We start from the raw sequence: 26,722 nt of genomic DNA, 5'->3' as shown, positions 1-26,722 counted from the left end.
TAATTGGCAATTGGCGCACTTATGCAAAATGTTGCCATAGACCTGTATTATTGGTCACAACTATTTCCAAAAAATTTCATAATAGTCAAAGTAGGGACCTAGAATACTACAACAAAGGTGAGGCAGTCGGACAACACAACTCTTGTACAATGTGCATGATAGCTCGACACTCAATTTTGTATGTGGCTCACTGGTTGGCTACCTTGATCATCACTTGCTTGTCAACTTGCGCATAGCCCAGCCATAAAGAGAAACTTCCATCGGTAGATTCTCAAAGGGGAAGACTAGGGCTAGCAGTTGGTACAAAACTGGGGCATGAAAGGGAGTTGCAACAACCACATCCAGGATTTGATAGGTGACCCGAAACTCTTCTTTACTTGTATTGTGTTATTTCTATAATTGATTTTTGAGTATTGCATTTTAAACATTACATGTTTTAGGAACGTGTTACATGCTATTTTAATCACTGAGTTTTGCAAATCGGTGTTCTTTAGACGCTCTTCAACCATCAAGATATTGGTGATTTTACTTTTCGTCCTAGCTACCCTCGTAGTGATTGTCTTGCTATGCCACATTTTCACAATTTTGCTAAACAACTGGACCATTGCAGACACTAGAAAGATATACCTATAGGCTCTCTTCTTTTTGGTCAAAAAATTTGTGTTGCGAAAGGAACAAAACTGTGGAAGGGCATGTGGAGAGCTTGGGAAATTATGCGACCATTTATTAAGTGGAAGGGGTTCTCTAGAAAAACAAGTACTTTCTGCAACAATCAGAGACTCAATCTGGTTCTCGATTCTCTTCAGCTCTAACGTGCTAAGAGAAGATCAACTTAAACCAGCCCCATTAGGCTAAGTAAGAGAGGGAAGGTTTGGGGAGATTTATGGGACTATGGTCAAGGTAAGTGGCATGACGACAACTCTCTCTTGAACATGTACATATTAACTAGATTTACCTGCTTTTAGTCAAGGAACGCCAGAGACTTTGGACTAGAGAAAACCTCCCATGGCTAGGCAACCAACTCCTTCCTGCTACAAGGGAATTCAGGTGGGCGGGTCAACGAAATTTGACACCGGTCCCTCTCATTCACGAGGGACAGGAAGAATTGACTGTGAGACTCAACAAAATGTGGTTCAAGAGAGAGGAGGAGAGAACATGGTCTCTAAGGTTCGCCAAGTTCTGGGACTGCAACATCCAAGAGAAACACTCATGTCTTCTCTGGCTTATCCTCCACCAAGGTATTTGGACAGCCGTCCGAGCCCAAAAGGTTGGCCATGGGAATGGGTGGTGCAAACGGTGCAATAGAGCGCAGGAGGGCATTCCGCATCTTTTCCTCAATTGTGCCTTCTCCAAAGAACTCTGGGAAATAATTCATAGATGTCTTGCTCCCTTCCCCCTTAGCTATTCAGTTATCCTGCTTGGGGGCTCTCCTAACAGGGCCCCTCAGAACTAGAACATCATCAAATCTGCAGCGCTCTGGTTAATCTAGCTTCAAAGATGTAATAAGGTGTTTAATGATGTTTTAATGGATACTAAAAGTGTACTTGAATCCTTACGCTTGATTACAGGAATGAAGAGCTAATGTCAAAAAGCTCAGTCGGCTTCACAATCAAGTCCAAGATTGCTTGTCTGCTGCTGAGGATAGATTTGCAAATGAAGAAACCACCCTGTTGGATCAAGCCACGGCGCTGGCAAACCTGAAGTTAAAGATGAACCGATCTAAAGCAAAGATCTCATTTCTACTTATCATGCTACTGTTCCTGTTGAAAGCTCTTCTGTTGATAAAATTCGGGGTGATTCGAACTATCGTAATCATTCTAGTGTTGCCCCTACTTTTCCTAATCCTCCTATTCGTTCGGCCTTTTTTCCCTCTTCGCTCGTTCCTATTGTTCCCAGTCAAGTATTTCTATTTTTTGATGATAAGAGGATTTTTGTATGGCAGTAGACTTCCCTCTCTGAGAAAGTTCTCCAGCTAATAGCTCTCTCTAGATGTATATAATCATTTGATATATTAATACAACCCTCATTTTTAAGGGGAAAAAAATGTTTCGATTACAAGCCCTTGCAGCTTCAGCAGGTGCTCCATCATTACATAGTTTGTGCCGAAACTGCATGCAGAGAAATGTTATGCGCACATAGCAACATTGCAAAGATAAGTGGGAGAAGATGTCTGGGGTTTAGAACAAGATTTAGGACTTGGAAAGGAGCCACAAATCTGAAGCTTCCATGTACTTCGACATAAACGAGGAGAAAGTGCAGCATTGTCTTCCCACAGAACACATTTCGCAACAGGTCTACAACAAGATGGCTAGCTTGTTCAGTCACGACAGACTCATCAACCCTCGGAACATAGTGGTAGATTCCTTGAATGGTGGCTACATGGATTTCAACCACTTCACTCTACCCCTCTCCTTCTCGTATGTTTGTGAAGCAATTATCTTCTCAACTCTAACTCGTTTTCTTTCTCTTGCAAAGGAAGACGAAACAAACGACAACCAAAAGTCACATTCTACACCCACGAAGGGCGCTTCAACGGAGGATTCTTACAAGGATGACTCAGGTACTGCAATCCCCAAGAAGCTTTCAAGAATCTGGGAGTAGTGTTTGAGAAGCAAGTGACATTGAGGGCCGAGAGGTTTGTGGCTGCTAAGGCAGCCAAGGACAAGAGGAAGGCGACGAGGAAGGATAGAGAGGCAAAGGACCTACTTCATATGGAGTGAATGGAGGGACAGTGTCTGGCGACGATGGAGACTACCACCCAAGCTCTCTTTGGCTCCCTAAAATGCATTGTTGGTTCAGCTGCTTCACTTGGAAATAGAATGCTTCGGTTGAATTTGAAGCTAATGAGTCAGTTTTGGGTTTTCTTGTGACTTTGGTCATTTTAACTCGTACACTATTTCAATAATCTTCATGGAGCATGCTCCATGAAAGCAACAAGTTATGCAAATGCTTTGGATTCATTTGAATCATGAGTTTCTTCATTTGTTGGTAAGTGAATTCGTAGATCGTATTTCTATGTCTCTACGTTTTGTGAAGGCATGGCAAATCAAATTCTTTATTTGCAGCCCATTTTCCTTTGCTTTTGGGGTTTGAAAAGGCATGGCAAATCGAATTGTTAATTGGTTTGTAGGATTTGTAAAGGCATGACATAGCGAATTCTTTATTGTTTTCTACAATGACATCCTTTCATTGAAGGGAATTCTTGCTTCCCATTTGTTTGAAGGATTGCAAAGCATTTCTTTCTTCATATTTATTTCTTCCAGTGCACCTTTGGCTTTCGAATTAGAACTAGAATTAGAATTAGAGGACAGTTCGAGTGCACCTAATTAGAATCAATTCACCCTGTTGATTAGAAACAATAGAAACCAAATGCTTTATTTTATCCATGGCATTGCTAACTGAATGCTTTATTCTCTCCATTACAAACCGAATGCACCTTGGATAAGTGCAAACCACACAATGTACATTTTAGGGAGGAAGAAGTTGCTCTAGCAACGCCTGCCTAGTGTACTCTCCCCCTCGAACTCACCCACCTCATTGTTCAATTGAGCATTGAGGTCGGGCACCAAATGATCTGGAATGTCTACTTCAAAGTTGAGGCATGCATATGTTGTGAAGGATGCAACAAGCTTCAGTAGGAAGTGAACATGCAGCCTATGTACCGAATTCTTAAGAAAAGGCCAAGTAGTCTTGAGCCTTTCAAAAGCCCTCTCAAGCACAATCATGGTCAATGAGTGAATGAAGTTGAAGTCCTTCAATCTTCTCTCATCTGGGGCCGGAAAAGGAATCACAAGCACAGCCAATGGTGGATGCAAAGGCCCATTACCATGGAAGCAGCAGCAAGGGCGACGACGACCTCAAGATAAATGCATGCTATCTCAAGGCTAGTGCTTGCAAGCGCTGTTGTTCATGGGTGTACGTGCTTGGAAGGAGTCACAAGGAGCTGCGACAACTCGAGTTCGTGGACGCAGGTATACAAAGTGAAGCTGTAGCAATTGGAGTTCGTGTGTGGAGTAGAGTTGTGTTGCAGAGTCCACGAACAAGAGACAAGAGCTACCTGGAGCCAACTGGTGGCAAGGCGATAAGCAATGGGGCAAATGAGTGAAAATCATCAAGTCATGGGGACTTAAATTTCTTGTAGCAGGTTCCACGTGCCATCCCAAGTCTACCAGGGCATGGGGATTAACCCCCATACCTAGTCGATCAACCCCGCAAGTGAACCCACTGCCTATCATCTTTAAACATCACCATGGGAGAGAGCCGCTCCTAATTCCAAATTTGAAATTTCAAAATTTGTATCACTCTCTTTTTGCCTCCGTTCTATCCTCCTCTTCTCCCTTCTCCCATATGCCTCCATCCTACCACCATCCTCCTCTTGCCACATGCCGTCGCCTCCTCCCTCTTGTCACACTCTCCTTTCCTCCTCCTCACTCCTACTACACATCTCCTCATTGTCCTCTTCCTACACTTGTTTGCTCCTCCCATATGCCTCCACCTCCTCTCTCCATGCACGTGCTTTCCCTCCCTCCTCCTCCATCCTTTGATCCGTGCACTCCTTCCTCCTCTCTCCTATATGCTGCATCTAGCCTTAGGCTATTGCTTACCTCCTTTCCTCCACATATTTCCATCTTGCTAGTGTTAGCTCCTATTTCCTATATTTCATTGTGCTTTTTGGACCCTTTTTTATCTCTTTATACTCTTTGTCTACTCATGGCACCATTCAAAGCCATCTCAAATGAGTACCATTTGAACTTGTAGTTGGAGACTCAATATGCAAGTACACAGTTTGGGGGGCAAGGGCTAGAGAGTTGCTAGGAGTGCCACAATCTCTATTTGCAAGGAAAGATGCATATTGACCTTTGGATGGAAGGTAGCTTATATGTTGTAGACTCTTCCACACACGAGACCCCTATATTTCTTACAATACATGGTTCTGTTGGGGAAGGGAATCCTAGATTGCTTTGTTCTTGCAATCGATTGGTCCATGCTCAAGGAATGGCTATGGAAGCAAGTGAATTACAGAGAGCCCAAGTAGAACAACTCACAAGTTTGTCGAATAGTACAATTATCACAATAGAACAATCCATAGAACATATTCATAATCTCCATGACAAAGGATTGTGCTGGCCTTGGAGCAAGAGGTATCATTAGAGTTACTCTCTAACTTTGACAAGAGAAAAAGATTTTAGGAAACATGTATACATACCTAGATTCATGCACCCTTGGACATGACGAGTGCAAAAGCTCGAACATTCTACTAACTATGTTTCTTGTAAGAAATTCATTTTGCTCTTCTTTAAGAACTTCATGGAGGACGTGTTGGAAGCAATTGACATTGATGAAATTGATACTTCGTACCCTTTGAGAGCTTTTTTAAAGCTATTTTACGTCCTTGTAATGCTAAAGAGCCCAATATAAAAAGACCTATGTGTGCTAGTTACCTAAGAGAGATTCAAGGACTTAAAGGACATCATGGATACAAAAGGGCAACTTGGAGCTTGTGATACTATTTGAAGTCTATAGTGTGATCACCACAAACTTAGTATATAAAAGTCGCTCGAAAGGAAACAAACAATCTTACCAAAGAAAAGCACGAAGGATATCATTGTTTAATCATCACAATAAATCATCATCCTTTTCTAAAGAGGCATGGTGGATCAAGTGTTGGAAAGGTCACCTCCCCATCTGTAAGCCCCCAAATGAGGAGAGCGTGGGGGAGGGAGACCTAGGGCAGGATGTGCCCCAAATGAGGAGAGCGTGGGGGAGGGAGACCTAGGACGGGTACCTGGCTAATCTACAGGAGCATAAGGCGGAGCAAAGGACAACAGTAGGGACCCAAGAGAAGAGACCACGAATGACATCAGCAACAATATGGAATAGAACAGAGCTGAGGCGCAAACATGGCAGATCAAGAGAACAGGGTAAACAGGCGCTGACATGGCAGGTCAAGAGTGCATGTGTACGGGGCTGCATGGGGCCTGGTAGAGCAACAAATGGGGCTACTGGTGGGCAATGGCATGCCTTTATAGGCTAGGCCCCTGCCTTGATTGGAGGGCCAAAAGCCCTAGAAGTGTGGGCCAAAGGGCCCTAGTTTTGTGAGCCCTTAAAGGGCTATTTTGGGGCAGACTGGTCGGCCCAAACAGACGAACCAGTTGGCCCATTTAGGGCTAGCTGGTCGGTTAGTTCAAGGGGCCCTTGGGGCTTATAAAAGGAGAGGCTTGTAGCAAAAAGTGGAGTAGACAGGAGCAGCCTGAAGGCATTCCCTTTGGCCTTATCTTGGAGGTAAAGGAGAGTTGAAGGAGTGCTGCAGACTGAGTTCCCTAAGGGTTGGGACCTTGGCTGTCTTCTAGGGCAACAAGGTGTTGTGATCATCATACCTTCTAGAGCAGCCATTCACAAGCAGGTTGGAGAAGTGGAACAGGGACCTGTGTGCTGCAGACAAAGCTTGGCAGGGGCTGCCCACCTAGGCTGATTCACAGGCAGTAAGGTGGAGAAGAACACCTTGGACGAAAAGTCTACAGACGCTCGAGGTGGAGCACGCAGACTCGAGTCTAGAGATAGCCAGCAGATTGGAGAAGGACCTTGTGGTTAGATCAGAGGACCACACCATTGGTGGGACTCTGGATCTATCTCTTTTGTATTGTGTCCATAGTTTTGAACGAAAATATATATTTTGGCAATTTCTCTATCTAGCTAGTTCATTGTCTATTGATGAGCCTGCACACCTATTTTATGCACATTAAGTAAAGAAGTTTGTGATTCCACACACCCACACCACACTGTGTGAGCTCCTAGGCTATTCTATCAGTCTTCCACTGTGCATACCCTCTATTGGGCATTTCTAACATGGTATCACAGCCCAAATAGAAGGCTCACAGGTGTGGGAGCCTGAAGGCAGGGACCTTACTGAAAGACGACCGTGATTCAAAAGCTCTAGGGAATGGACTTCCACGACTGGAGGATTGTGCCCTTGCGAGAAGGAGGGTGACTCAGGTTTAGTCAGGTGCGTTTAAAGTTCGCTGTCCAGGTGATCTTGAGATGTACTTTTGTTGCAGACCTTGCCAAAGGAAGGACGGGTTGAAACAGACCCTCAGAGCATGGTGCCTAGAAGACTCTAGGTTGTTCATTCATTATGAGGGGGACAACTGGAAGATCGTGGAGGCTGGGTTGCTTAAATTCGAAGGTAGGAATGTGACGGAAGGGAGTGGTGCCAAGAAGTGCTACCAAAGATGGACCTGTGTACCAAGATGGTGCGCAAAAGCGAAACTGGACCTGGTGGAGCAAGAGCCACTGGATGAAAAGCCAGGAAAAGATTTCGACACCGAAAGGTTCCAGAGGACTACGACCAAGGAGTTACTGGAGCATCTTCATCGACGTGTTGGCATTGGGCCGAGATGTGTCGGTGAGAGGGGGTGTTGAAAAGGTCACCTCCCCATCTGTAAGCCCCCAAATGAGGAGAGCATGGGGGAGGGAGGGGAGACCTAGGGCAGGATGTGCCCCAAAAGAAGAGAGGCGGGTACCTGGCTGATCTGCAAGAGCATAAGGCAGAGCAGAGGACAACAGTAGGGACCCAAGAGAAGAGACCACAGATGACGTCAGCAACAGTATGAAATAGTACAGAGCTGAGGCGCACACGTGGCAGATCAAGAGAACAGGGTAAACAGGCGTTGACATGGTAGATCAGGAGCGTAGGTGTACGAGGCTACATGGGGCTTGGTAGAGCAACAAATGGGGCTACTAGTAGGCAGTGGCATGCCTTATATAGGCTGGGCCCCTACCTTGATTGGAGGGCCAAAAGCCCTAGAAGTGTGGGCCAAAGGGCCCTAGTTTTGTGAGCCCTTAAAGGACTGTTTTGGGGCAGACTGGTCAGCCCAAACAGACCAGCCAGTCGGCCCATTTAGGGCTGGATGGTCGGTTAGTTCAAGGGGCCCTTGGGGCCTATAAAAGGAGAGACTTGTGGCCTCATTTCTCATCCAACATCCACCACAAAGTGAAGCAGACAGGAGCAACCTGAAGGCATTCCCTTTGGCCTCATCTTGGAGGTAAAGGAGAGTTGAAGGAGTGCTGCAGACTGCGTTCCCTAAGGGCTGGGACCTTGGCTGTCTTCTAGGGCAACAAGGTGTTGTGATCATCTATTTGAGTTGAGTGTGTGTAAGAGTTGGAGAGATCTTAGGTGGAGGTTTGAGTGATTCATTCCCTCCTATTCTCTAACATCAGTATTGGACTACGCATATTGACAAGTTACTATACCTCCATTTTGGTTTATGTTGGAAATTTAAGAAAGGAAGAATTATCTAGACATTTCATTGTAAAAGTTGAAGAACTAATTTCAAAAATGGGATTTTATGGAGGCCACTTAAAGCTTCTGGAGGACAAGAGAATGTAAAGAAAAATACACAAAATCTTCGTACTACAATGTTACGAGTGGAGGGAAACAAATGAGATTCTTGTCTAACCATATTGCAAATAAAGAAACACATAACTTGTCTCAGACCACCATCCTACGTTAGGAATACTAGAAAGATTTGTACAAGTGCATCACCAATCAAGCTTCACATGCTCAAATAGTAGTTTGAGAGCAAAAGTATCCATGGACAAAACTCGATGTGTCAATAAAGTTACTTCAACAAGATCAAATCGATAAGATCCAATGAAAAATTTAAGCTAGCATTAGCAACTTTGATCAATGATCCAATATACCAGGTGCACTCTAAGTACTGCAAAGCTAACATTACATATATATTTTGTGGGTATCAACAAATACAATGAGTCGAGTAGCTTTTAAAATTTCATGTGTCATGAGAAAATTCATATCATGGATAGTAATAGCATGGGGGAAGTCATATATTATGCAATACATGGTAATCCTCCTTATGTTATACTTTTATACATTAGCCTTATGTCAGTTTATAATGCTAACATGATGCATGTTTATATGCACAAAATATGTTTGCGGATACGCACCATGGTTTGTGAAAAAATAAAAGCCTCTATCTATTTGGAATACTCAACGCATGGAGAAATCACAAGATTGAGCAAAAGCAACCTATCTCCACAATTCAAAACATGGTGGTGGCATCACCCTTAGCAGTGCACTGCACTAATATTTGACGAGCTGTATTGATGTTTATCATGCAAGAATCTCAAGAGTGAAGACGGAAAAAGAATTGAAAATCGCAAAAGCAATTCATCTTGACAAAGACCAAGAGATATGCTACTTGAAACTCATCCATAGGGAGCAAGAGGTTGCACTTTGATTGCAACATAGACTCAAACAAGGGAGCCGATGGGTATAAAGAGTTCTTGAATGAATATACAATGTCATATGATAAATAAAGTGAATGTCTATATATATGCACACACACACACACACACACACACACACACACACACACACACATATATACATATACATATATATACATACACACACACACACAGACATATATATATATGTATGTATTTATGTATACATAAATACATACATACACATGCATATACATATACTAAATATACTCTATACATATACATATACCTATACATATATATATACATATATTCATATATATATATACCTAGATACATATATATATACCTTGTTAGAAATGACCCAACACAGGGTACGCACAACGGAAGACTTATAGTAATGCCCAGGAGCTCACACAGTGTGCGTGTGGGGTGTGGAATCACAAACTTCTTTACTTGATGTGCATAAAATAGGTGTGCAGACTCATCAATAGACAATGAACCAGCCAAATAGAGAAACCACCAAAATATATATTTCCATCCAAAAATCTGGACACACTACAAAAGAGATAGATCCAGAGTCCCACCAATGGTGTGGTCCTCTGATCTTACCACAAGGTCCTCCTATCTGCTGGATATCTCTAGACTCGAGCCTGCGTGCTCCACCTCGAGCGTCTGTAGACTTTCCATCCAGTGTGTTCTTCTCCACCTTACTGCCTGTGAATCAGCCTAGGTGGGCAGCCCCTGTCTGCAGCACACAGGTACCTGTTCCACTGCTCCAACCTGCTTGTGAATGGCTGCTCCAGAAGGTATGATGATCTCAGCACCTTGCTGCCCTAGAAAACAGCCTAGGCTCAGCCCCAAGTGAGCTCAGTCTGCAGCAACTCTGGCCCTGCTTTGCCTCCTGGATGTAGGCCCAAAGATCAGGCTTCTGCTGCTCCTGCTGCTCCTATGTTTGCTGACTTGATGGATGATGAATGAGGCCAAGAGCCTCTCCTTATATAGGCCCTAAGGCCTGCTGAGAAACCCGACCAGTCTGTCCCAATCTGGGCCGACTTGACATACCAGGTTGGCTGGCCCAACCGACCTGGTTGGCTCAGCCCAACCAGCCCCAATAGGGCCCTTTACTGGCCCCACAAAATCGCCCTCCTGGGCTCTCTTTTCAGGGCTTGCTGGCCCACAATTCTATGCAGGGGCTGAGCCCTTGGCCAGCCCTAGATAGGGCCTGGTTGGCTGGCTTTGCCCAGCCCAACCAGCCCTCCATATGGGCTGCCATGTGCTGCCCCATCCCCTGCCATGTGCTGCCCCATCCCCTGCCATGTCAGCACCTGTTCTCCCTGCTGGTTCTGCCCTCTGCCAAGCTCTCTCCAGCCACGTATGCAGCGCCGTACTGTTCCGTACATTGCTGATGTCATCACGCCTTTTACTTGGGACACCCCGCCAACCATGAATGCTCCAGATCTGTCCCAGATCCACACATCCAAGTAATCTCTCTTTGGGCACAAACTGCCCTAGGTCTCCCTCCCCCACGCTCTCCTCATTTGGGGGCTTACAGATGGGGAAGTGACCTTTCCAACACCCCCTCTCACCGACACATCTCGACCCAATGCCAACACGTCGATGAAGATGCTCTAGTAACTCCCTAGTCGTAGTCCTCTGGAACCTTTCAGTGTCAAAATATTTTCCTGGCTTTTCATCCAGTGGCTCTTGCTCCACCAGGTCCAGTTCCGCTTCCACACACCATCCTGGTATACAGGTCCATCTCTGGTAGCACCTCCTAGCACCACCATCTTCCGTCCCCCTCATAATGAGTGAACAACCTAGAGTCTTCCAGGCACCATGCTCTGAGGGTCTGTTTCAACCCGTCCTTCCTTTGGCAAGGTCTGCAACAAAAGTACATCTCCAGATAACTTGGACCGCGAACTTTAAACGCACCTAACTGAACCTGAGCCACCCTCCTTCTCGCAAGGGCACAATCCTCCAGTCATGGAAGTCGATTCCCAAGAGCTTCTGAATCAGGGTCGTCCTTCAGCAACGTCCCTGCCTTCAAGCTCCCAGACCTGTGAGCCTCCTACTTGGGCTCTAATACCATGTTAGAAATTTACCCAACAGAGCATACGCACAACGAAAGACTTATAGTAATGCCCAAGAGCTCACACAGTGTGCATGTGGGGTGTGGAATCACAAACTTCTTTACTTAATGTGCATAAAATAGGTGTGCAGACTCATCAATAGACAATGAACCAGCCAAATAGAGAAACCACCAAAATATATATTTCCGTCCAAAAATCTGGACACAAACTGCCATGTGCTGCCCCATCCCCTGCCATGTCAGCGCCTGTTCTCCCTGCTGGTTCTGCCCTCTGCCAGGCTCTCTCCAGCACGTATGCAGCGCCGTACTGTTCCGTACATTGCTGATGTCATCGTTCCTTTTACCTGGGACACCCCGCCAACCATGAATGCTCCAGATCTGTCCCAGATCCACACATCCAAGTAATCTCTCTTTGGGCACATCCTGCCCTAGGTCTCCCTCCCCACGCTCTCCTCATTTGGGGGCTTACAGATGGGAAGGTGACCTTTCCAACATACCTATATATATATATATATATATATATATATATATATATATATGTATGTCTCTCTCCCCCACGCTCTCCTCATTTGGGGGCTTACAGATGGGAAGGTGACCTTTCCAACATACCTATAAGCGTGGGGGAGAGAGACCTAGGGCATATATATATATATATATATATATGTATATGTATATGTATATGTATATATATACATATCTATATGTATATATATATATATATCTATATATATATATGTATATATATGGGCAGCACCTCACAGCAAACCAGAGCTTCAGAGGGTGCATGAAAGGAGCTGATGTGCAGCCGAGATGGCAGGGCATCGAGCCTTGGATCTGGCCTGGCACGAGGCGACGAAAGAGCAGCAGCAAAGAAGTGATGGTGGAGGGCCTGTCAACAGCAGATGGCAAGGAGAGGAAGGGGCTGCAGTGGGCAGAGCACCTTGAACTCAGGTGGCAGTATGTTAGAAGTATGTATTTTGTTTGGACATTATGACCTGGCGGATCGCCTTGTGTTCTGCTACAACTATTGTACTATGAGCTGCTAGAGATCCGCATGGGTCAGATGATTGCTAGTGCGGGAATGCAGACACCAAAGATGGATCCTTGTGAGCTGTTGGATGCCCATTGTTACTGGAGCACTGAGGTTCATCGGTCTGGGGACAATGTACCAGTTTCGACCTGAGAGACGGCTTCAGAGAGGGATGTATAGCTCTGAGATACAGGTGCCCATGCAGGGTAGCAGACCTTGCACTGACCGCAGTATCAGTTAGATTGTTGTACCAAGTATACCCAATGCCTTAATGTACCTGTACCAGACCACAGGAGTATGCCTAGCACCTGTGACAAGGGAGCAGCAGTACTGGGTTTCCAGTGATCGTGCTGAGATGGTTCGTGCCAAGAGGGGGCTTCTTCGACGGTACCTGTGGCGGCCTTCAGCAACGGAGCATCACTTGACAGATTCCTTCAATTGTTCCGGCAGCACACCCAGCTCCCTGGAGATCATGTTCGATCTAGAAGCTGAGAGGGAGTATTGGAGGTCAGCATCTCCTGATGTCACATGGGTAGGTCAGACAGAAAGTGAGGGCCTTCCTTGTGGGTGTGCCCGCCCCGTGAGAGGCTAGGATAGGCTGAGTGAGGGCCTTTGTTGTGAGGCCAGATCCTATGATGGCCCCACCTGAGGGCAACCAATGGTGGTTAGGCAGGCTGAGGGTGTTCCAAGGTGGTTCAGGGCCCTCCTTGGACCTGTTTGTAGGCTGTGCACAGGAGACGGATGCCCTGGGAGGGGAGACAGGTCACGTTGCTGCAGTAGGGCCACCCTTTGGGGCAGGTGAGGTGGTCCAACCTGCACAGTTCGGCCTGTAGGCAGGGGGGATCAGCCCCCTTTTATGGTTGTGTGCAGCCCTCATGTGGGGCATTCTGAGGCAGACTGATCGGACCATATTGGGCAGGAGGGTTAATAGGGCTGTGGGTGGCAGCCCCTATGAGCAGTAGTGGTCAGCCGTACAAGTGCCACTGCATCGGCACCTGTATCTCAGAGCTATACAGCCCTCTCTGAAGCCGCCTCTCAGGTCGAATGCATTAAATTTCAACATGCAATGGTGAAGCCTTGCATTTTGTTAAACCTTGAGATCTCCACTCTAAACCTTGACATACTTGACACTCTGCCTAAGATATACTTGTTAACTTGACATGAAGGACTGTGCACCCTACTAAAAGGCAAGGAGGGAAGTAAATTTTCTCATGTGTGAAGATTGTACTTACTGTCGAAAAAGACTAACCAATGCCCAGTGCCCAAAAGTTTAAAACTTGGCAATATTGAGCAAATTGAAATCGTTTGCTGTTGGAATTGGCATTGTATTGACTTCGATACTCAAAAATTAACTTAAATTCTTGGTGCTACCACCACCGGAAGATTCTCCAACTTTCTTAGGAGCCGTCCCCTTCCCCCCCATATATGCAAGCTCTGCTTTATCCAACATTAACCTCTGCAATACAAGATTAAGGGTCAACAAAAATCACTAGTGAGACCAATACATAAGATTCATACAAGCCCAAGTATGAAGACTGTTCTAAACCATTCCTTCCTTTAAGTCTGCAAATACATTAGTGCATATTTAAAGGAAATCTATAGACATTTGCATGTTAAGCATACCCTTTCCTCAACGGCATCAGAGACATTTATTGTTTCTGGGATATGTACGAAACGGATATTACTTCCTCTCACAAAGATCAGAGGAAGCTTTTTCTGGTTACCCTGAGATAACACGTCATGTAAAGTCACGTGTGCTAGAAATCCATACTGAATTCAGATTTGGGAAAACTTGAACAACAGCGTGAGTCGAAAAAAGAAAAGGCCAAGCAAGAATTATTATATACATGAAAATCGTTAAATGAATGGCCAAAAGCCAAAGCGTTAACAATTTCCGAGCATTAAGAGAATATAATGAGAAAGCGAGTCCACTGACTGTTTTCGTAAATTACAGAGGATAAAAGAACATACTACAGGCTGTCTGTCAGCAAAATCACTGGATGAAATTGACAATGCATATTAATAACATCATCGGAAGTGAGCCCCATCCTAATTGGACATGGGAAAGAAAAGACAAATGAATAATGAGAATCGAGATAAAGCGTACCTCTACATCCTCGATGTTTGCATCTTTGATAATGACACTGCAAGTGTACAAATAAGACCCAAATTCAGTGTTATTTCTTTACACACCAAAGGACCCTCTCTAAGCCTGCCACACTATTACACGAACTTTTTGCAAAGCCTGACATGCCCTGATAAATCTGATCATCCAACAAAATAACCAATAACGATCTGTTTACCAAAACAATATCACAACCTAAAAACGTGAAGCACAGGTGAAAGGACCATACTTCATGGCGTCGTCGCATTCCTCCAAATGGCCCCGAATGCAAAAGTCATTTTGTAGCTCTACCAGGACCTCGAGATCTTGAAGTGCCTTTATAACACAAACGAGGGTCCTTTCCCAGGGTCTTCCAGAGCGTCTTCCCATTCTTTGTTACCTCAAGAAACCTTGAAAAAGAGCAATCGACACTTCTCAAAGTGTTCATCCTTCAGGGTATTAAGCACGATGATGCACTAAAGCATGGCCTCCTACAAGCTGACATTGACTCCTACAAGCTCACATTTACTTGTACACGTGCACCCTAACCCCAATAAGCACGTTGAATGACAATAAAGCTAGACATCAGCAGTCCTTCTTCACCCAACATTCGTTAGCTGTGTACATACCGTTGATTCAGGCATGTTGGTTTACATTATAAGGAAAGCAGGGGCACGAAATGCTTCATATGAACCAGGTGGGAATCCCACTAAGGCCCTTCCTTTCTTAATTTTATTGTAGGTTTAATCACCAAACAAGATGAATTTCATTCAAACAGCCTGCCTGAAATTGATCTGTGGATCATATGTAGTTTATGGATCCGTCGTGTTGATAAGGGAATGGTCTGACCAATAAATATACTTTGTACCTGTCATTGTTGGTGTTGTATTTGAATTTGTCGTAATATGATCTAGAGTGGATCCATAAATTGTTGTTGGCACGTGTATTAATTGATGAAGTTTGTTTGTTTCCATGAAGCAATTTATTTTTTATGTTTGTTTTTTCATGTCGTAGTTGATGTTGAAGTCTCCAAGTATGTATAGAGGTATATTTTTTTTTAAATTTTGATAGAATGTTTTGTAGTGTTGTTATAAGATATGATGTTTTTTATCTTATTGATTTGTAGATATTGATCACGGCAATGGATGGATGTGTTGTTCTTTGATGAATTGTTAGTAGTGCTTCTACTCCATGGTAGATGTAGTAGTTGTAGTGGATGAGTTGGCACTAGGTTTGTAATAAGTTGCTATTCCAAGGCCTGTGTTTCCATTGATGTGTTTGAATCCTAGTAGTATGATCTTCTTTGGATTGTGTCCATGTGTTTCTTGCAGGCATAGTATAGTTGTAGCCAGAATGCTTTTAGAGTTTAGGATGTCATCTTTGTAGTGGGCTATTGACCTTGTGTTTAGCGATTGTAGGTTGGTGTAGCTATTATCATGAAAGGAGAAATCAATTTGTTTTGTTTCCCATTTTGATTCTTCTCTTAGTCTTTTTATTTCTTGTAGCACAGTATCGTCAACCTTTATGTGCTTTCTTTAGTGATGTACAAATTTTGAGGATCTCTAATTTGAGACCGTGCTGTGTGTACTAGCCCATGGTTTTTTATGTTAGTTGGATCGAATGCGACATAGTCCATGGATGGTACTTGTGTCTAATGTATTGTTCTTGCAGCCGCTGGGGATGCACTGGGAATTGTGTTCTTGTGATTGTATTCATGCTGTTTTTCTCGATTTGGAACTCCTTTGTTACTGGTAGTATTGGAGTCCATGTGCTTGGTCTTTTGTCATTGAATAGGTGTTTGCTTTGTGAGCGTGTTGCTAGGCAAATGTTATTGTCAAAGATCTCGATCCATAGTATCCTTGCATTAGAGTTTTTTGTGAATCCCTTGAATGTACCATCTGCCCATTCACTAAGCCATCTGATGTATTTAGATTGGTGGAGCTGATTTCTACTAGCATTCCTTCCTTTAATCTTATTTCATTGTGCAAACCAACTCTTAGTCTCTCTCTCTCTCTCTCTCTCTCTCTCTCTCTCTCTCTCTCTCTCTCTCTCTCCCCTCTCTCTCTCTCTCTCTCTCCCCGTTTCTTGGTTTGGGTTTTCAGCTTCTCCAATCATTATTTTGTTGAATTATTTCTATTTGATTGAATGATTTCCTCGTTGCTCTTATACTTGTCATGCCATGTATTGCAATACACATCCAATGTTTGTTCTTCAAGAATGAATGGTAAGTAAAGCAAGCATTGCTCTCTGTAATGGTTCTCAGGATCTCTCGCTAAGCTATAGTTGTTAAATCTAATTATCTTGTGGGCTTTCCTCTTCTGACATTTAACTTTACGTTATTTTTAATGTAAATTGGTGTTTGTAACAACTCCTCAAGAGCACGAACAGTTAATGTCGGGTGAACAATATCACTCATGTAATTGTGTGTATATTCTAATTACAACCATCACAGTGGACTCATCTATTAAGAATCAAGGCAGGACCCTCTATGATTTCTCTATATCTACCTGAGGACATTAACTATGCTCCCACGCAACCTGAACTGACCATCATATGACAACTCTCTTATTTGAGCAAATGGAATTCTTATTGTAGTTAGCCTCACTTCAATATCATTTAGCCTGCATGTGTATGGAGTTTTCTGTGGAATACACATTCTACATTTCGCTAGTACGGGAACTTTATTTGGCTTCAATTGCTTAGTGCATAGTGCATAAGCCATAATGCCCTTTGCAGGATCAATGTGACCAATAACCATGTTTTGCACACGCAAATCAACATGTTTGCCACCTAATTTTCTTAGTTTCTATTTGAACATCAATGATCCACAACAAGGGCATGAAAACTAGGGAGTATGTTCAATTGACCTCTAGTATTCACCTTGAAACCGAGATGTGTTCCTTTGCCTAATTGATCTTCTGCTTTGGCTAAGGAAATGAGTTTTGCTAAGATTGGTCATGTCACTTGTAGTAAAGGGGTCTTGCACATTCCCATTTTGAACTACTTTGGAAATCGACATTTGTACTCTATATATTGTCTTTAGTATGGCATTTGTCATGTATGTTTTATGGGGAACATGTCCTCATACATTTTAGTAATTCTAGAGGCAGGCAAGGAGTTGCATTTGCTTAGTAGTAGTGATTGTAATTGTTGCTCATGCTTGTGTGTCCATGCTATGTATGATCGTCTCGATTCTAGCCTATGTAGAGGGATAAGTACGTGATCTATGCGAGTTTGATCCACAAGCAAATAATAGCACTTTGTATTTATTCCTTCATTCACATGGAAGATTGTTGAAACTGAATCTCCATTGTACTTGAGAACCTTAAAGGAAACATGAATTGTTGTTGAAATTTTTTTCTAAATGTGGAATAACAATAACTTCAAATTTGATCCACCATGAAGGAGTTGTTGAACATGCTCTCGAGGCAATGGATCGTTGCTATGGTAATGAACTAACAACTTATACCAAGGAGAAGTTTGGCCTTGCTCACTTAGAATATTGTTATACACCAGTTCAAACAATTGTTCATAAGAGAAGTTAGTGAAGAAAGACTCAAGGCAATGAATTATGTTTCCATTTGAAGGGTGTATTGTACTAATTTCTATGATTTTGTGTTGGTCATATTCGTGTAAACATTAATGGGAATACTCCATAACTTTGCAATTGATGTGATGTGTCAAAAGTATAGCTTCAAATATTATTGTGAGGAAAACGTTGTAAGTTGCAAAGATGATCTTTTATTTCATAGTAGAAAATGCTCTAAAAGAGTACAAATCACATGATGGAGCCTGCACTATTGATGGCGAATGTGCCACTGGACTGGATGTCTAGCAACATCGAATGAGTGCAAACGACGCTGTGAGTGTGATGCTCCAAGAAAGTAGTCTCCAATTGCAAAATAGAGTCGACATGGTTGCCCTTGATCTCCACGAAAATATTAGTCACATCAGGTAGCAAGAGTCAGCCAAAAAGACAAGGGATTTGCAGTATGCGTTGGACAAAATCGCATGTGTAGCGATATGGACATCCAAGCTCATGGCTAACTTGAATTCCACCACATGAAGCACATTGATAGGCTACAAGTTGTGCATTCAAGTATGTGAAATGAAGAACTTCGGTAACCTATTGCATATAAGATAAAGTTAGATGTTAGCAGAGTGAGAATGCTACTAGACTTTAACTATTTCATGTAAACACACAAAATACCTTGCGACCATAGCCCAGACCAAACACTTGGCTCGTAAATGCTTGCTGCAACTCTTCTTGCTTGTGTCCCTCTGGAATATCAGCCAGAATTGTTAAGTCAAAAAACCTTAGGCTATTCTTCCCATGCATGTAAGAGACGTTCCTCAAGGTGTACATGACAATTCCTTCTTCATGATACTCTTACACCAACTATGACAAATCATTCTTTCGCTCCCCAAAAAAGTGGATCTGTGGCATTATCTGTTGGAGCGCATCTACAGACATGGCAAACACAGCGTGGCTACTTTGTTAGATGCATCTATAGACGTGTTCCAACAGACAATTTTTGAGAAAAATGTGAAAAGGACATGCGCCCAACCCAAAAAAGAACAGCAGTACCCAAAACATCCTTTCCCTGCATATCACAAAGGACAAATCCAAAGAGAACAACTTCTAGAGAAGACCAACTACTACCAAGAGACTTACCTTGGATAGAGGCATGGAAGCCTCTTGTCTTTCTTCAAAGCTGCCTCTCCTTCTTCTCTTCCTTGTTCACCCTCTTCTCTTGTATGCTTGGGGATGAGTGTGTATGCCTAGAGATGAGTGTGGGTGCTTAGAGATGAGTGTGGATGCTTGGAGCTGTGTGTGTTAAAAGGAAAGCAAGTAGCGCTAAAAGTATCGAAAGGAAAGCAAGCGTGCTAAAAGTAGGTTTAAAACCTAGTTCACAGTCTGCACGTCTACACTATGTTTTAGACACACCTATAGATGCATTCCATAGTATAGACATGCTTTAGATGTGCTATAGAGTTTTCTCATTAAATACTCAAGGAAGAACACAGTTTTTGGGTTGTTTATCTATAGGATGTCTTCATCTTCAACAAGTAGCTCCAATGAGGATGAATCACCATTGTGAAATGTGGTTGGAGCAAAAAATCAAATGTATATGTGATTCATGTCAAGGAAACATGTATTGTGCATGTAGAATTACACTCAATCACATCTCAAAGTACGGAGAATGGGATGCAACCGTATCCTAAGTAAGTGTTAAAGCATTGAGGTTGATTGAGATACCTATGGGTGTTCATGTGTTTGATATATGATCCTTTTTTAATTTGATACAGTATGCAGTGTCACACCCACATATGTTGCCCTATGCTCGTCGTGAGTAGGCAAAGCATTGGCAATATGAGGTGGGATCTTCAGGAGGGACCATTACGGATGCATGGAGTGATGGTGATAGTAGCCCTCCACCATTACCTCATGAGGCTGTGGAGGAGGAGGTGTTTGATGATATGGTGCAGGATTTTTTTGTCCATCAGTCCTCAGGTAGGAATGATAGCATGGAGTAGGACGATCTTTTTACTGTAGCATCAACACCACTATTTGAGGGGTGCACATTCTCTGTTCTACATGCCTCCCTTGAGTTACTAAACTTGTAGACCATCTATGGATGGAGCAATGCAAGTTTGAATGCATTACTCAGGTAAGCTTTAAAGTCTATTTTGCAAACATGGTGAATTATGCTAGTGGGTCAATTGCTCGAATACTTTTTCTCATTTATGGTCTTCACGTGTAGGCTACTGTGTAAAATGCTTCCAAGGGAGAATAAATTACCGACCTCAAGAGATATGGCAAGGAAACACGTGACCTCTCTTGGAGGATTGGATTACAAGCACATCCATGCATGCATCAATGATTGTGTTCTGTTTCGTGGACCACATAAGGAGGCAAGATAGTGTCCTACTTGTGGAGAGGCAAGATATAGAGCAGATCTCAAAACTTTGGATGTGCTTTGTAAGGTTCTGTGACATTTTCCCATAATCCCTCACATCCAACATATGTTCACGTACAAATCCATTGTAGAGCTCATGTCATGGCATTCCTCCCATCGATCAACCGATGGCAAGTGGAGAACTTCCGCAGACACTCCTGCATGGAAGCATATTGAAGACACATGGCCAAGCTTCAAGGCTGAACCTAGGAACTTAGGACTTGGATTGGGTATGGACAGTATGAACCCATTTGGTTTCAAAAGCATCTCTTAGAGTGTATGGCCAGTGATATTGGTGAATTATAATCTTCCACCCTCTATGGCGATTAAGAAAGGACATGTTATGTTATCTCTTCTAATTCTAGGGAAACATAAAGTCAAAAATCATGATGTTTATTTGGAGCCTTTGATTGATGAGCTAGAGGTACTTTGGAGAGGTGTCAAGGTGCATGATATGTGCCTCCCTTGTCACGAGACTTCAACAGCAAAGTAGTCTTAATGTGGACGGTGCATGACTTCCCGCTATGGCGAGTGTTCAGGTAAGCATTGAACTTTTAATTATGAGTAGGCAATTGGCATTAAAGCACCCTAAACCCACCTTACTTATGCAATTGCGTCTATTGTTTAGGTCTCACTACATTGGGTTACCATGCATGTCCTATTTGTGGTCCTTCACTAGTTGCTTCACTAATATGCATGTCCTATTTGTGGTCCTTCATCTATGAGAATCACCATCGATTTCTCCCACCTGATCATCCTAGATATATCACTCCTTGGAATGAAGTCCCCCCACAGTCACTCACTACAGGAGATTGGATGAGAATTTGGGACAGCAGTTCCACGACTCCTCCACCACTTGGCATGAGCTAGTAAAGGTTTGTAACTATTGTGTGCTATATTGAATGGAAATAAAGATTGTATGCTAACACCATCTTTTGTTTTGATACTCCATGTTTTATCGACTACCATATTGGTCCCACCTCAAGATCAATCACCTGCTTGATCCCATGCATATCTTCAAGAATGTGGCGTCTACCATTTGGGAACATTTGAATGGGACACGAGATTCCACATGCATAAGGGAGGATCTACACACCACAGGGAGGATGCATGAAGCTTGGCCACAAGAGAGGCCAAACATGCATGTCTTTTTACCTGTGTACCATGGAGGTTATCAAAGCTAGAGATGGTGGTAGTGAAGCGAGCTATCACTACAATTCGTACTCCCATTGGATGCATGAGGTGTTTGAAGGGGGCCTTCACAAAGAGCAAGAAAAGAGGTGTAGAGCAATTATATGGCTTAAAATATGATGATTGGCACAAGATGCTCCAAGTAAGTATGACTTAGAATAATCTCTTTTTCCTTTCAAATTTGTGAGTGTAGAAGCAACTAATCAACCATCGCTCGTGTGTTCAGTTCATACCACCTTACTAGCATTTCTCGTAGTGCATCGAAGGAGGTGAAGCATTGTATTTACAAGATGGGTGAGCTTGTGAGGTACTTTACAGGATACAAAATGTGAAGCGTATCAATGCTCCATGCAAGGTTTTCATATTGCTAATATGGTCACTTTTTTCTTTCTAGGTATGTGAGCTCAAAGGAAACAGATCCCACCACACTTGAGGATGCTCAAGTTATATCAATGGAGGTGGTTTGTTTACGTTCTATTCTCACAAGCCAACTACATCTCATAGTGCATTTGGTGGATGAGATTGCTATATGCAGCAGTGTACATGCACGATGGTTGTTCTTCCTCGAGCGCTTTATGAAGACCTTGAAGGGTTTCATGAGGCAAAATGCAAGGGCCAAATGTAGCATGGCCAAGGATTGGTTGGTACAAGAGTCACTTGTATATATTTATGAGTTTCTTGTTGATGTGGATAGCTCTCTCCCATGACTATGGAGAGATAATGAAGACCTAAGGATGACCTCTATTGTGCCTCAAGGGAAAGGATGGAGCAAAGTAATGGACATGGAGTTGCTTAATAATATCAACCTCTATTGCATGCTTAATAGTGATGTGATGAAAAGATGGGTGACAAGATATGAGGATGCAAAGGCAAGAAGACAAGGAGAAAGGGCCCTCTTTTGTACACACCACGGATCTCGTGTGCCATACCCTCAGCATCTAAGAGCACTTCCAAAGGATATTCATGTGGATTGGCTACTTGACGAAATGGAGAGAGCAGAGAGAGACGAGGGGATGAATATCACAATGGAAGAATGGGAGTATGCTAGAGGATGCATGAGCAAGCTCGATATATAAATGTTATGCATAGGTTAGGAGCTTTCAACAATTTAGATTGCTTATTCAATTGATTTTGTCTTGGTGTAGTCTACTATGTTCAATGCTATATGGTGTGAGGGCAAGCATTTCCGGACACAACGGATTGATGATAAGAGAAACACACAAGATTGTGGCATCATTGCTAGCTTTGAGGGAGCCAATGGAGCCATGGATGATTATTGTGTCATAATCCAAGATATTATTAAGCTTGACTTTCAACGCTTCTTTGTGTATGTTTTGGATGTCAAGTGGTTTAAGGACATGGTGGAAAGATGACCTAATGCAACAATAAAACACCATGCAAGTGGCTTTGTAACTATTGACTCCACAAAGTTTTGGCAAAGTAAGGACATACTAGTACTATCGCAACAATGTGAATAGGTATTGTACACATATATAAAAATACTCACTTTTAAATATTTGATGCCTTCAATGCAAGAAAAATAACATGATTGTATTTGTGTTTGAATTAGGTTGTCTATCAACCAATGGTAGGATAATAATAGGTGGTGGCATTTCATCCCAATATGCCACGTTCCAAAGTGATGTATAGTACATTTACTAATATGGAGTGTATGGAGGATGATCATGGCCGAAGGTGATGATGATCATGATACGAGAGAGGAGGATGATCATGAGATAGGAGATACAGATATTCAGGCTATTACCCACCATGAGGACGAGCCTGCCATTAGTGATATTGATTTTGATGAGCACATGAGTAGCACAAGTAGTAGTGGGCTGAATGTATTTGTAGATCTCAACATTGGTTTGGATTTTGAAGTAGATAGTTTGGCAAGGGTTAATCTCATTGAGGATGAGATCGATGAGATCATTGATATTGGCAAAACTATTTTATATATTGTTTCATTCTCCTCACCTGACTTAATTTTTGTATGTGGGTTTGCCAAAAAGCATTGTGCCATGTTCCGTCACTATATAGCGATGCTTTTAGGATATATAGCATCGCTATATAGCAACTGACTAGCATCGCTATATAGCGACGCCTGGGGCTAAAACCCAAAACCTTGCACGATGCCGTCTTTCACAACTCTATTGCGAGAAAAGCAAAAATCTCTCCTTCAACCTTATATTCGGTGACCTCACTTTCCTCCAGCTTCTTTCTCACACTCCTCACCCCTACCCAGCCCGGGCCCAGCCCCTCTCCCAACACTTGTGCTCCCTCTCCACCCTTCTCCCTCTCTGCTCGTGTGAAAGGAAGTTTTTTAAGAAGGTGTGTCTCTTTAAGCAATGTAGGTTCATTTTTTGTGAGATTTCATTTTGTGACTGTTGAAGCATGTTTCTCCTTGCATTGCTAATCCTGTGTGCTAATTTTCATGCTTGATTTTCAGAGTTGAAGAACCAAAAATGAGATTTGGTAAAAGAAAGAAGACTCACCTCTTCTCTTTTTGGTATTTCTCTTCCTCCTCTTTCCTTCCTTTCGCACTTTCTCCTTGTTTGTAGGCTTATGCTTGTCCCCTCAATCCAATCCCTTTGGAAAATTGCTTCTCCAAACCCCTCCTTTCTCTAACTAGTTATCTAAAAAATGGTATGTTCCTCTCTTTTGTAGGGCCAGTCCACGAAACACCAAGCTGGAATTTTCCTATGTAAGAAAGTGCTTCATGTCTTTTCCTATTTTTATATACATGATTTGCATTGGCCTGTAGCTAGTGCCTTAAGCGCTAGCTTCAGTGATGGGCATAAGAACCCTCTCTTCCCCTCTCTTCTCTTGTTCCCTCTTCTTCTCCTCTTTTCCTCTTTTCCTCCCTCTTCCTTCTCTTCTTTTTCCCTCTCTTCCTTCTCTTCTTTTCCCCTCTCTTTCATCCTCTTTTCTCTCTTTTCATAAGCATATGCATTTGCGTATGCTTATGCTCATATGCTTATGCTTATGCATGAGCATATGCTCATACGCTCATGCATAAGCATAAGCATAGGCATATGCTTTCTCTCTTTTTCTTCTTTTACCCTCTCTTTCATCCTCTTTTCTTTCTTTTCTTATGCATATGCATTTGCGTATGCTTATGCTTATGAAATGCTCATATGCTCATGCATAAGCATATGCATATGCTCTCTCTCTCTCTCTTTCCCCTGTTTTTTTCCCTCTCTTTTCTTATTTTCCCCTCTCTCTTTTCCCTCTCTTCTTTTTTCCTCTCTTTTTCCCTGTCTCACTTCCTGTTTTCTCTCTTTTCATATGCATATGCATATGCATTTGCGTATGCTTATGCTCATATGCTTATGTTTATGCATGAGCATATGCTCATATGCTTATGCGCATGCATGAGCATATGCTCATATGCTCATGCATAAGCAAATGCATATGCTCTCTCTCTTTTTCCCCTCTTTTCTTCCCTCTTTTCTTCTTTTCCCCTCTCTCTTCTCCTTCTCTTTTCCCCTCTTCCTTCTCTTCTTTTACCCTCTCTTTTCCCCTCTCTCACTTCCTCTTTTCTCTCTTTTCATATGCAAATGCATTTGCATCTGCTTATGCTCATGCATGAGCATATGCTCATATGCTCATGCATAAGCATAAGCATATGCTTTCTCTCTTTTTCCACTCTTTTTCCACTCATTTTTGAAGAAGGAGTACAGGGACCATCCCAAAAAGTTTGATAGTCAGAGGAGGGTTGCGAGGAGATGGCTGGACTTTGTAGATACTTTGCATTTTGGTGCAGGTGGACGGTTGGCGTTCGAGGCATGGGTGGTAAGTCTGCTTCTTCCCATTTAATTTATTGTTCTATTTTGTTTTATTACATATTGCATGCACTTTATCTAACTCTTGTAAATTGGGCCCATAATAGGCTACGATGGGTCACCTTCCCACAGACAAAGAGGGCAGACGCACATTCCACATAGGAGCAAAGCCGTGGTTTATTGAGATGGAGGCCATGGGAGAGAGTCGATTGGGTTGAGGTGGCTGCTTGCACGGTATAAGTCTACTCCTACTTGTAATCTCACTTTTTAAATTGTTTTATTCTTTAAGTTCCAATCTAATTTCCAATTAATATGGTTTCACTCTTAGGGTGCAAGCTCGAACGTCCCATCAGCGGAGGTGAGCGGTGATGATGAGGAGGCAAATCTCGAGGGATTTGGCTTACATGCTTCGACGAGGGCCACGGATCAAGCATAGCTCACGAGGGCCAAGGATCCGGCCAGTGTGACCATGATGACGATGACAACAATTTGAATGAGCAGCAGTAGCAGTAGCAGTAGTAGTAGTAGTAGTAGTAGTAGTAGTAGTAGTAGTTTGTATATACTTCGGCATGTATATGCTTTTGTATGTCAACTCGTTTAAGCGATCAAAAGGGAAATTTTGTAACAAACAAGGTTGTATATCTTTGGCATGTATATGCTTCTATCTCTCGGCTCGTTTGAGCAATTTTGCATCACCCCTTTCACAAGGGAAATTTTGTAACCAAGGTTTGAGAGTTTTATCTTGCTTGTGTGCATGTAAACATTCTTTTCTAATTACTTTAAAAAAAATATTAGTGGGGAAAAGCAAGGCTTGCTGTCACCCTGTTTAGCCCCACTAATGTTTTTTTTTAGTCCTGTGGTAAATGTTGCTATATAGCAACACTTTACCAGTGTCGCTATATAATGACGTTTACCAAAGTTGCTATATAGCAACGGTTATATAGTGACATTTCTTTTTCGACGTTAATAGCGACGTAAATATTGACCTTTGCACCTGTCAAAAAAAAAACTTTTTAGTGTAAAAAAGATTGGTATTTCCATCAAAAAATGGCATGTGCCTTGTAGTGAATTAGCATACAAGTTTGGTAGGTTTTGTTATTTGTAACGGCCTTCTCATCAACAAAGCAGTGTATTATACTTTCACCTTTAGCTCCAACTTTTAGGCAGCCTCGATATCACTCTGTCCACACCATCTACTGCAATCTTCTTTGAATCTGCATCATTTGATTGACAGTAGATGCAACATTGGCTTCCTCCTCTTCTCCCGCAAACAGAGGGGTCGATACCAATCTCCTCCCTCTCTCCTTCTCCCAC

General features: G+C 42.8%; 1 protein-coding gene across 2 annotated transcripts; it reads right to left on the bottom strand.

Annotated features, from left to right (window-relative positions):
• Nucleotides 1-13,552: 13,552 nt before the first annotated feature.
• LOC147904433 (LSM complex subunit lsm2-like) lies at nucleotides 13,553-15,243 on the bottom strand. 2 transcript variants are annotated; one of them, XM_087397416.1, is made up of 5 exons: nucleotides 15,102-15,243; nucleotides 14,723-14,882; nucleotides 14,476-14,512; nucleotides 13,992-14,093; nucleotides 13,553-13,824 (listed from the first exon to the last, which is right to left on the bottom strand). In XM_087397416.1, exons 2-5 carry the CDS (start codon nucleotides 14,860-14,862, stop codon nucleotides 13,717-13,719), a joined length of 387 nt encoding a protein of 128 aa, XP_087253542.1. In that variant the 5' UTR covers nucleotides 14,863-14,882; nucleotides 15,102-15,243; the 3' UTR covers nucleotides 13,553-13,716. The 2 variants fall into 2 exon arrangements, with proteins under 2 accessions (XP_087253542.1, XP_087253549.1); XM_087397423.1 differs by lacking the exon at nucleotides 15,102-15,243 and having other exon boundaries at nucleotides 14,723-15,050.
• Between the last annotated feature and the right edge of the window lie 11,479 nt (nucleotides 15,244-26,722).

The sequence above is a fragment of the Dipteris shenzhenensis genome, chromosome 2 (assembly GCF_047967505.1).
Source record: "Dipteris shenzhenensis isolate YYH24624 ecotype China chromosome 2, Dip_SZ_1.0, whole genome shotgun sequence".
Classification (NCBI taxonomy): Eukaryota; Viridiplantae; Streptophyta; class Polypodiopsida; order Gleicheniales; family Dipteridaceae; genus Dipteris; species Dipteris shenzhenensis.
Note: the sequence above shows the minus strand (reverse complement) of the source record. Positions and strands in the feature narration are given on the sequence as shown.